General features: G+C 38.1%; 1 protein-coding gene across 2 annotated transcripts in view; it reads right to left on the bottom strand.

Moving 5' to 3' along the window:
- Positions 1–12,383, bottom strand: part of DENND11 (DENN domain containing 11) — a 159,786-nt gene that overhangs the window by 101,300 nt on the left and 46,103 nt on the right. For both annotated transcript variants that reach the window (XM_053718996.1, XM_053718995.1), the window contains exon 5: positions 3,209–3,347. In XM_053718996.1, the coding sequence (XP_053574971.1) occupies positions 3,209–3,347 (139 nt within the window). The remainder of the gene's footprint in view (positions 1–3,208; positions 3,348–12,383) is intronic.

Here is a 12,383-nt window from a genome sequence, read left to right as displayed (position 1 = left end):
TCGATAGCATACAACACCGATACAATAACAAGCATTAGTGATCTTACAGCACCTCTCACCTCGATAGCATACAACACCGATACAATAACAAGCATTAGTGATCTTACAGCACCTCTCACCTCGATAGCATACAACACCAATACAATAACAAGCATTAGTGATCTTACAGCAGCTCTCACCTCGATAGCATACAACACCGATACAATAACAAGCATTAGTGATCTTACAGCACCTCTCACCTCGATAGCATACAACACTGATACATTAACAAGCATTAGTGATCTTAGAGCACCTCTCACCTCGATAGCATACACCGATACAATAACAAGCATTAGTGATCTTATAGCATCTCTCACCTCGATAGCATGCAACACCGATACAATAACAAGCATTAGTGATCTTACAGCATCTCTCACCTCGATAGCATACAACACTGATACAATAACAAGCATTAGTGATCTTAGAGCATCTCTCACCTCGATAGCATACAACACCAATACAATAACAAGCATTAGTGATCTTATAGCATCTCTCACCTCGATAGCATACAACACCGATACAATAACAAGCATTAGTGATCTTACAGCACCTCTCACCTCGATAGCATACAACAACAAGCATTAGTGATCTTAGAGCACCTCTCACCTCGATAGCATACAACACCGATACAATAACAAGCATTAGTGATCTTAGAGCACCTCTCACCTCGATAGCATACAACACCGATACAATAACAAGCATTAGTGATCTTACAGCACCTCTCACCTCGATAGCATACAACACCGATACAATAACAAGCATTAGTGATCTTAGAGCACCTCTCACCTCGATAGCATACAACACCGATACAATAACAAGCATTAGTGATCTTACAGCACCTCTCACCTCGATAGCATACAACACCGATACAATAACAAGCATTAGTGATCTTAGAGCATCTCTCACCTCGATAGCATACAACACCGATACAATAACAAGCATTAGTGATCTTAGAGCACCTCTCACCTCGATAGCATACAACACCGATACAATAACAAGCATTAGTGATCTTAGAGCACCTCTCACCTCGATAGCATACAACACCGATACAATAACAAGCATTAGTGATCTTATAGCATCTCTCACCTCGATAGCATACAACACCGATACAATAACAAGCATTAGTGATCTTAGAGCACCTCTCACCTCGATAGCATACAACACCGATACAATAACAAGCATTAGTGATCTTAGAGCACCTCTCACCTCGATAGCATACAACACCGATACAATAACAAGCATTAGTGATCTTATAGCATCTCTCACCTCGATAGCATACAACACCGATACAATAACAAGCATTAGTGATCTTACAGCACCTCTCACCTCGATAGCATACAACACTGATACAATAACAAGCATTAGTGATCTTACAGCATCTCTCACCTCGATAGCATACAAGACCGATACAATAACAAGCATTAGTGATCTTAGAGCACCTCTCACCTCGATAGCATACAACACCGATACAGTAACAAGCATTAGTGATCTTAGAGCGCCTCTCACCTCGATAGCATACAACACCGATACAGTAACAAGCATTAGTGATCTTAGAGCATCTCTCACCTCGATAGCATACAACACCGATACAATAACAAGCATTAGTGATCTTAGAGCATCTCTCACCTCGATAGCATACAACACCGATACAATAACAAGCATTAGTGATCTTACAGCACCTCTCACCTCGATAGCATACAACACCGATACAATAACAAGCATTAGTGATCTTAGAGCACCTCTCACCTCGATAGCATACAACACCGATACAATAACAAGCATTAGTGATCTTACAGTACCTCTCACCTCGATAGCATACAACACTGATACATTAACAAGCATTAGTGATCTTAGAGCACCTCTCACCTCGATAGCATACAACACCAATACAATAACAAGCATTAGTGATCTTACAGCACCTCTCACCTCGATAGCATACAACACCGATACAATAACAAGCATTAGTGATCTTACAGCACCTCTCACCTCGATAGCATACAACACTGATACATTAACAAGCATTAGTGATCTTAGAGCACCTCTCACCTCAATAGCATACAACACCGATACAATAACAAGCATTAGTGATCTTAGAGCACCTCTCACCTCGATAGCATACAACACCGATACAATAACAAGCATTAGTGATCTTACAGCAGCTCTCACCTCGATAGCATACAACACCGATACAATAACAAGCATTAGTGATCTTACAGCACCTCTCACCTCGATAGCATACAAGACCGATACAATAACAAGCATTAGTGATCTTACAGCACCTCTCACCTCGATAGCATACAACTCTGATACAATAACAAGCATTAGTGATCTTACAGCACCTCTCACCTCGATAGCATACAACACCGATACAATAACAAGCATTAGTGATCTTACAGCATCTCTCACCTCGATAGCATACAACACTGATACAATAACAAGCATTAGTGATCTTAGAGCATCTCTCACCTCGATAGCATACAACACCGATACAATAACAAGCATTAGTGATCTTACGGCACCTCTCACCTCGATAGCATACAACACCGATACAATAACAAGCATTAGTGATCTTACAGCATCTCTCACCTCGATAGCATACAACACTGATACAATAACAAGCATTAGTGATCTTAGAGCATCTCTCACCTCGATAGCATACAACACCGATACAATAACCAGCATTAGTGATCTTACAGCGCCTCTCACCTAGATAGCATACAACACCAATACAATAACAAGCATTAGTGATCTTAGAGCACCTCTAACCTCGATAGCATACAACACCGATACAATAACAAGCATTAGTGATCTTACAGCGCCTCCCACCTCGATAGCATACAAGACCGATACAATAACAAGCATTAGTGATCTTAGAGCACCTCTCACCTCGATAGCATACAACACTGATACATTAACAAGCATTAGTGATCTTAGAGCACCTCTCACCTCGATAGCATACAACACCGATACAATAACAAGCATTAGTGATCTTATAGCATCTCTCACCTCGATAGCATACAACACCGATACAATAACAAGCATTAGTGATCTTACAGCACCTCTCACCTCAATAGCATACAACTCTGATACAATAACAAGCATTAGTGATCTCGATAGTATACAACACCGATACAATAACCAGCATTAGTGATCTTAGAGCGCCTCTCACCTCGATAGCATACAACACCGACGGGAGGGGGTGAAAATATGAGGATGCGTTTCCTGAGCAGAGCAAACTTCCAGAGGACGAATATCTGCTCCCCAAAAAACTTAATAAACTGTGACATGCAGCCGGCAGGATGTGTAATCTAAAGATAAAGTATAAACAACTTTACATACAAATGTTCTTACTTCACAGCTTTATATTCATTCTTTCATTAAACTGTAATAACACTATATAGTACATACCAGCCATTATAAAGGGAAACCAAATTCACTATAGATTTTATAATGATACAAATAAAGTGTAACACGAAGAGCAATGTATCATTGTCTTGCAATATATCAGCATAAAAAATAAATGTCTGAAAAGTGTTTCAATTCAATTGTGTTCTCTGCAGATACTGAGAAACTTATTAGGTAAAATGTGATTATATCGGCAGTCTAAGAATTTTATCCTTGATCAGAGGTTTATGTTAAAACCTAGGAATCAACAATGGCTGCATTGCTGTTTAGTACATCAAGAGTTTAACCCCTTAAGGACCAGCGACGTACCCTGTATGTCACTGGCCTTTTTTTGGGACTTGATTGTTTTATAGCGCGGTCTTGCCACCAGCGTTGAGACTGCTCTATTCCACAAAGCCTGCTGGAGGGAGGGCATTAATAGCGTGTTCTTGCTAGACTTGTGCTATTATGCCCGGAAAAAAACCCTTGACGACCAGTGACATACAGGGTACATTGTGGTCATTAAGGGGTTAAAAGGATATGAAACCAAATTATTATTTTTTAATGATTCAGATAGAGCAGCAATTTTAAAGGGACATTACACACTTTGAGATGGTAATTTAAAATGATAAATCACATATATAAAAAGAAGTCTGCAATATACTTTCATTATTTATTTTGTCCTCTTTGCCTGTAATTCCATTCTGAAATTGTGAGCTTTTCAGTTCCTGTTAGAAATGGAAGTGCAGAACACTGTTATATTCCACACAGCCATTGGCTGTACACTCCAGTGACCTATTTATAACTGTCCCTAATTGGCCACAGCAGAGAAGGTAACACAAGTTACAACATGGCAGCTCCCAGTGTTTTATAGACACTAAAACTTTACACTTATTTGGTCACTTTTTAAACAACTAATGAAACTTTAAAAAATACATCTACATGTTAGTCATGGACTAATCTTTTCTTTGAATGCATCATTCTATCTAGCATGTATTTAGTGTTTAATGTCCCTTTAAGCATATTTCTAATTTACTCCTATTATCATTATTATATATTATTTTCTTCGTTCTCTTGGTATCTTTATTTTTAAAATCAGGAATGTAAGCTTGGGAACTAACCCATAATGTTGCACTTGATGCACTTTTAAAAACATTTGCTTAAAGGGATAGTCTAGTCAAAAATAATCGTCCATGATTCAGACAGAGCATGCAATTTTAAGCAACTTTCTAATTTACTCCTATAATCAATTTTTCTTTGTTCTCTTGGTATCTTTATTTTAAAAAAGCTGAAAAGTAAGTCTAGGAGAAAGCCCATTTTTGGCTCCGCACATGGATAGCGCTTGCTGATTGGATGGCTACATTTAGACACTAATCAGCAAGCGCTATCCAGAAGCTGAACCAAAAATGGGCTGGCTTCTTAGCTTACATTCCAGCTTTTTAAAATAAAGATATCAAGAGAACAAAGAAAAATTGATAATAGGAGTAAATTAGAAAATTGCATCCTCTATCTGAATCATAAAAGTTTAATTTTGACTATACTATCCCTTTAAGAGGACATAAAGGAAATAGCATCTTATATAAACTTAGGGACATAAAACACTAAATTTGTGTTTTATGATTCAGATACCGTGTAGATTTGTAAGCAACTTTTACTTCTAATATCAATTTTGTTTTCATTCTCTTAGTATCCTTTATTGAAGGGGCAGCAGCACCAACCCCTTAGAGAAGTTATTTATTCAGCCAGACAAACAACATTCTCTAAGGGGTAGGTGGTGCTGCTATTTTCTTTGCTGGAGATGCTTAACCCCAATAGCTGGCACACCTTACTGAACTTTTCCCAGGTGCTGGAGTTTATATACTTTATTGAAAGGGCAAAAATGCACTACTGGGAGCTAGCTGAGCATAATTATTAAGCCAATGACAAGAGACATATGTGCAGCCACCAATCAGTAGCTATGTCTCAACTCCTAGGTGTTTGCTTTTCAAAAAAGGAAACAGACAGAATGAAGCAAATCAGATAATAGAAGTAAATTAGATGGTTGTTTAAAGTTGTATCTTCTATCTGTATCTATACATTTTTAAAAGCATGTTAAAGTTATTTTGTTAGTAAAGGTTTGATATGCAAAAATAGGTAACAAAATGTATTGTAGCAAACAAATTTGACGTTTTAGCAGACAAACAGAATGTGCTCAAATTCACTGTATAAAAAGCCAAACAAGACCCTAACACCAAGAAAATTGCTCCAAATAGGTAGCCAAGCCTTATTACCATTTGGCTAAAATAACTAACTATTCCATTTTGCTTTTAATCTAGCTGTGTGCTTGCAAGAGAGTGTCAGACCTATGTATTGTGTTTATATTTCTGTTTTTTAATCTTCCATATGAGTATGCACCTAGGTTTTTATGGGTTCAACTACCCAAGTCACTGAAAGCTGGACAGATGTCCGAGTGCTGGTGAGTACCCAAAGCTGTGAGTTTTGCAGGGTCATGGGATTTGTACCCAGTCCGGTTTGAGAGTGCAGTCCATTTCTGTGTTTTGAATATATCTAGGGGAATTACAAAAGGGCCTGTGCCATCCTTGTTTGTATCTCAATGTGTTTGATTGAAGGCACCCAGGGAGGAAGAGACCTTGATGTGGTCCTGAGCCTTTCACTGCTGTGTGCTTGCAAGAGAATACCAGACTTGTTTGAGGTTAACCGCTTGTCTTTCCCAGCTTTGTTTAATAATTCACCCTGCACACACACACACACACACATATATATATATATATACATATATATATATATATATATATATATATATATATATATATATATATATAGATATACAGATATATATATATATATACAGATATACAGATATACATATATATAGATATATATATATATATATACACACAAACACAACACACACACACACACACATATATATATACTGTGGATATAAAAAGTCTACACACCCCTGTTAAAATGGCAGGTTTCTGTGATGTAAAAAAATGAGACAAAGCTAAATCATTTCATAACTTTTTCCACCTTTAATGTGACCTATAAACTATGCAACTCAATTGAAAAACAAATTGAAATCTTTTAAGTGAAGGGAAGTAAAAATAAAATAATATGGTTGCAACTTTTGATTTTATTACAGCACTCAGTCTTTTGGGGTATGAGTCTATTAGCATGGCGCATCTTGACTTGGCAAGATTTTCCCACTCTTCTTTGCAAAAAGACTCCAAATCTGTCAGATTATGAGGGCATCTCCTGTTCACAGCCCTCTTCAGATCACCCCACAGATTTTCGATTGGATTCAGGTCTGGGCTCTGGATGGGCCATTCCAAAACTTTAATCTTCTTCTGGTGAAGCCATTCCTTTGTTGATTTGGATGTATGCTTTGGGTCATTGTCATGCTGAAAGATGAAGTTCCTCTTCATGTTCAACTTTCTAGCAGAAGCCTAAAGGTTTTGTGCCAATATTGACTGGTATTTGGAACTGTTCATAATTCCCTCTACCTTGAAAAAGGCCCCAGTTCTAGCTGAAGAAAAACAGCCCCAAAGCATGATGCTGCCACCACCATGCTTCACTGTGGGTATGGTGTTCTTTTGGTGATGTGCAGTGTTGTTTTTTCGCCAAACATATCTTTTGGAATTATTGCCAAAAAATTCAACCTTGGTTTCATCAGACCATAACACCTTTTCTCACATGCCTTTGGGACACTTCAGATGTGTTTTTGCTAAATTAAGCTGGGCTTTGATGTTTTTCTTCGTAAGAAAAGGCTTCCGTCTTGCCGTCTACCCCAAAACCCAAACATATGAAGTATACGGGAGATTGTTGTCACATGTACCACACAGCCAGTACTTGCCAGATATTCCTGCAGCTCCTTTAATGTTGCTGTAGGCCTCTTGGTAGCCTCCCAGACCAGTTTTCTTCTCGTCTTTGCATCAATTTTGGAGGGACATCCAGTTCTTGGTAATGTCACTGTTGCACCATATGTTCTCCACTTGATGATGACTGTTTTCACTGTGTTCCATGGTATATCTAATGCCTTGGAAATTCTTTTGTACCTTTCTCCTGACTGATACCTTTTAACAATGAGATCCCTCTGATGCTTTGGAAGCTCTCTGCGGACCATGGCTTTTGTGTAGGACGCGACTAAGAAAATGTCAGGAAATACCTACTAGAACAGCTGAACTTTATTCAGGGTTAATCAGAGGCAGGTGTGTGATGACTCTTATTTAACATGGTTTTGAATGTGATTGCTTAATTCTGAACACAGCTACATCCCCAGTTATAAGAGGGTGTGCACACTTATGCAACCACATTATCTTAGTTTTTTTTTGTTTACTTCCCGCCACCTTAAAGATTTCAGTTTGTTTTTCAATTGAGTTTACAGTTTATAGGTCACATTAAAGGTGGAAAAAGTTCTGAAATGATTTATCTTTGTCTAATTTTTTTACATCACAGAAACCTGACATTCTAACAGGGGTGTGTAGACTTTTTATATCCACTGTATATGTATATATATATATATATATATATATATATATATGTCAAGTACAGCACAAAATAATCAGCACTCGGCCAGATTAAAAGCATGAAATGAATACTTATAGCAAATATGTACCGCATCAAGGACTCTTCTTACCGGTGTCCCTCCCTTACAGCCATATATGTTACCCTCCAACAAAACAAAGGCCTCATGACTATTTGCAAATGCAGCTATATACATATAACTTACAACATTTTTCCTACAGCACCCTGGCAGCTGCTGGAAGTTGGTGACAGTGCATCGTCATTTGTGACATTTGTTTAGGGAAGGGTGAGTGAAATTTCTTTATATGGTACAGGCTGCTTCACTGACTTAAAATAGTAAATGTATGATGGGGTGAGAAGATTCACGATTATTCCCCCTCCAAAAAAAAAAAATTCAAAATGTATCTCAGCATTAAAAATGTGATGATTGGATCTGCATATCTGGGTGATGTTCTGCTGTCAGTATTTACAAATGAACATCTGCCAACGCAATCATGTTTATTGCATTTCAAAATGCCAGACTTCCCCGGGATCCACCCCCTTTGTTAATACAAGTCCCTGGCGACTATATGCTTTACATTTAGGCTTAACTGGAGTTTTCCTCTCGGTGTCACCGACAACTCAGAGAAATCTACTGAAGAAAACCCCAATCTCTATTTATTAAAGACTCTGTTAAAGTGAAGGTAAACTTTGATGAATGAAAGTCCGTTTTTTTTAAATACTATTAAAAACAGGGACACTTTCATTTATCAAAGTTTACAAAGAAGCAATTTTGATTAAAAACTTACCTTTGTTTTTTTCACAGCCAAAGCAGCTTCCCCCACCCGGAGATCCTCTCTTCACACGTCATCAATGACTAATCCAGCTTCCTCCAATCACGGCAGGGAAAGCCATGATTGGAGGAAGGTGGATTAGTCATTGATTACATGTGAAGAGAGGATCTCCGGGTGGGGGAAGCTGCTCTGGCTGTGCAAAGAAGAGAGGTAAGTTTTTAATCAAAACGGCTGCTTTGTAAACTTTGATAAATGAAAGTGTCCCTGTTTTTAATAGTATTTTTAAAAAACGGACTTTCATTCATCAAAGTTTCACTTTAATGCTACATCAGTGCAGGACTGAAAATATATGACTAAATCTCAGAGATTCATAGCTAGTACCCAGAGCATGTGTAATGTTCCTTTGTCTCCTATTCTCTTATAAATAGTACTGATTTGTTAAAGCATATACTTATCAGTTATGTGAAAGTTGTGTAAGGACATATGAACACTAGCGAAAATACTGTAAAATGAATAATAGGGTGAGATATAGATATATAACACAAAAGAAAACAGCACTCATTGGGCTTGACAGCAAAAGATGTCCTTTATTCAAGTGACCACTGTGGTCTGATGAAGGGGTGTATGCCCAGAAACGTCACTTGAATAAAGGACATCTTTTGCTGTCAAGCCCAGTGAGTGCTGCTTTCTTCCGTTTATATTTGAAATTGCACTCAGCCCCCTGGTCAAGGAAACAGGTTTGTGAGAGTGCATCTCTCTCTCTCTCTTATTGTGAAGTAATTTTATAACATTGTTTGCTTTAAACCATAAATTAACCCTTTAATGAACACAGCACTTTTCCATTTTCTGTCCGTTTGGGACCAAGGCTATTTTTACATTTTTGCGGTGTTTGTGTTTAGCTGTAATTTTCCTCTTACTCATTTACTGTACCCACACATATTATATACCGTTTTTCTCGCCATTAAATGGACTTTCTAAAGATACCATTATTTTCATCATATCTTATAATTTACTATAAAAAAATATATAAAATATGAGGAAAAAATGGAAAAAAAAACACACTTTTTTTTAACTTTGACCCCCAAAATCTGTTACACATCTACAACCACCAAAAAAAAAAAAAACATGCTAAATAGTTTCTAAATTTTGTCCTGAGTTTAAAAATACCCAATGTTTACACGTTCTTTTTGCAAGTTATAGGGCAATAAATACAAGTAGCACTTTGCTATTTCCAAACCACTTTTTTTCAAAATTAGCGATAGTTACATTAGAACACTGATATCTTTCAGGAATCCCTGAATATCCCTTGACATGTATATATTTATTTTTAGAAGACATCCCAAAGTATTGATCTAGGCCCATTTTGGTATATTTCATACCACCATTTCACCGCCAAATGCGATCAAATAAAAAAAATTGTTCACTTTTTCACAAATGTTTTCACGAACTTTAGGTTTCTCACTGAAATTATTTACAAACAACTTATGCAATTATAGCATAAATGGTTGTAAATGCTTCTCTGGGATCCCCTTTGTTCAGAAATAGCAGACTTATATGGCTTTGGCTTTGCTTTTTGGTAATTAGAAGGCTGCTAAATGCCACTGTGCACAACACGTGTATTATGCCCAGCAGTGAAGGGGTTAATTAGGAAGCATGTAGGGAGCTTCTAGGGTTAATTTTAGCTTAAGTGTTGTGTAGTAGACAACCCCAAGTATTGATCTAGGCCCATTTTGGTATATTTCATGCCACCATTTCACCGCCAAATGCGATCAAATTAAAAAAAATGTTAAATTTTTCACAATTTTAGGTTTCTCACTGAAATTATTTACAAACAGCAATTATGGCACAAATGGTTGTAAATGCTTCTCTGGGATCCCCTTTGTTCAGAAATAGCAGACATATATGACTTTGGCGTTGCTTTTTGGTAATTAGAAAGTCGCTAAATGCTGCTGCGCATCACACGTGTATTATGGCTAGCAGTGAAGGGGTTAATTAGGTAGTTTGTAGGGCGCTTGCAGGGTTAATTTTAGCTTTAGTGTAGAGATCAGCCTCCCTCCTGACACATCCCACCCCCTGATCCCTCCCAAACAGCTCCCTTCCCTCCCCCACCCCACAATTGTCCCCGCAATCTTTAGTACTGGCAGAGTCTGCCAGTACTAAAAACATAATTTATGCTTACCTGATAAATTTATTTCTCTTGTAGTGTGTTCAGTCCACGGGTCATCCATTACTTATGGGATATATTCTCCTTCCCAACAGGAAGTTGCAAGAGGATCACCCAAGCAGAGCTGCTATATAGCTCCTCCCCTCACATGTCATATCCAGTCATTCGACCGAAACAAGACGAGAAAGGAGAAACTATAAGGTAGGTGCAGTGGCGACTGGAGTTATAATTTTAAAATTTAGAACCTGCCTTAAAAAAAGACAGGGCGGGCCGTGAACTGAACACACTACAAGAGAAATAAATTTATCAGGTAAGCATAAATTATGTTTTCTCTTGTTAAGTGTGTTCAGTCCACGGGTCATCCATTACTTATGGGATACCCATACCAAAGCTAAGTACACGGATGAAGGGAGGGACAAGGCAGGAACATTAAACAGAAGGAACCACTGCCTGTAGAACCTTTCTCCCAAAAACAGCCTCCGAAGAAGCGAAAGTTTCAAATTTGTAAAATTTGGAAAAAGTATGAAGTGAAGACCAAGTTGCAGCCTTGCAAATCTGTTCAACAGAGGCCTCATTCTTAAAGGCCCAGGTGGAAGCCACAGCTCTAGTGGAATGAGCTGTAATTCTTTCAGGAGGCTGCTGTCCAGCAGTCTCATAGGCTAAACGTATTATGCTACGAAGCCAAAAAGAGAGAGAGGTAGCCGAAACCTTTTGACCTCTCCTCTGTCCAGAGTAAAGGACAAACAGAGAATAAGTTTGTCTAAAATCTTTAGTTGCCTGTAAGTAGAACTTCAGAGCACGGACCACGTCCAGATTATGCAAAAGACGTTCCTTCTTTGAAGAAGGATTAGGACATAATGATGGAACAACAATCTCTTGATTGATATTCCTGTTAGAAACAACCTTAGGTAAAAACCCAGGTTTAGTACGCAGTACTACCTTGTCTGAATGAAAGATCAGATAAGGAGAATCACAATGTAAGGCAGATAACTCAGAGACTCTTCGAGCCGAGGAAATAGCCATCAAAAACAAAACTTTCCAAGATAAAAGCTTAATATCAATGGAATGAAGGGGTTCAAACGGAACACCCTGAAGAACTTTAAGAACCAAGTTTAAGCTCCACGGAGGAGCAACAGCTTTAAACACAGGCTTAATTCTAGCCAAAGCCTGACAAAAGGCCTGGACGTCTGGATTCTCTGCCAGACGTTTGTGTAAAAGGATAGACAGAGCTGAAATCTGTCCCTTTAGCAAACTAGCGGACAAACCTTTTTCTAAACCCTCTTGTAGAAAAGCCAATATCCTAGGAATCCTAACCTTACTTCATGAGTAACTCTTGGATTCGCACCAATATAAATATTTACGCCATATCTTATGGTAAATTTTTCTGGTCACAGGTTTCCGAGCCTGTATTAATGTATCAATAACCGAATCCGAAAACCCCCGCTTAGATAGAATCAAGCGTTCAATTTCCAGGCAGTCAGCCTCAGAGAAATTAG

This window comes from Bombina bombina, chromosome 6, assembly GCF_027579735.1.
Source record: "Bombina bombina isolate aBomBom1 chromosome 6, aBomBom1.pri, whole genome shotgun sequence".
Lineage (NCBI taxonomy): Eukaryota > Metazoa > Chordata > Amphibia > Anura > Bombinatoridae > Bombina > Bombina bombina.
Note: the sequence above shows the minus strand (reverse complement) of the source record. Positions and strands in the feature narration are given on the sequence as shown.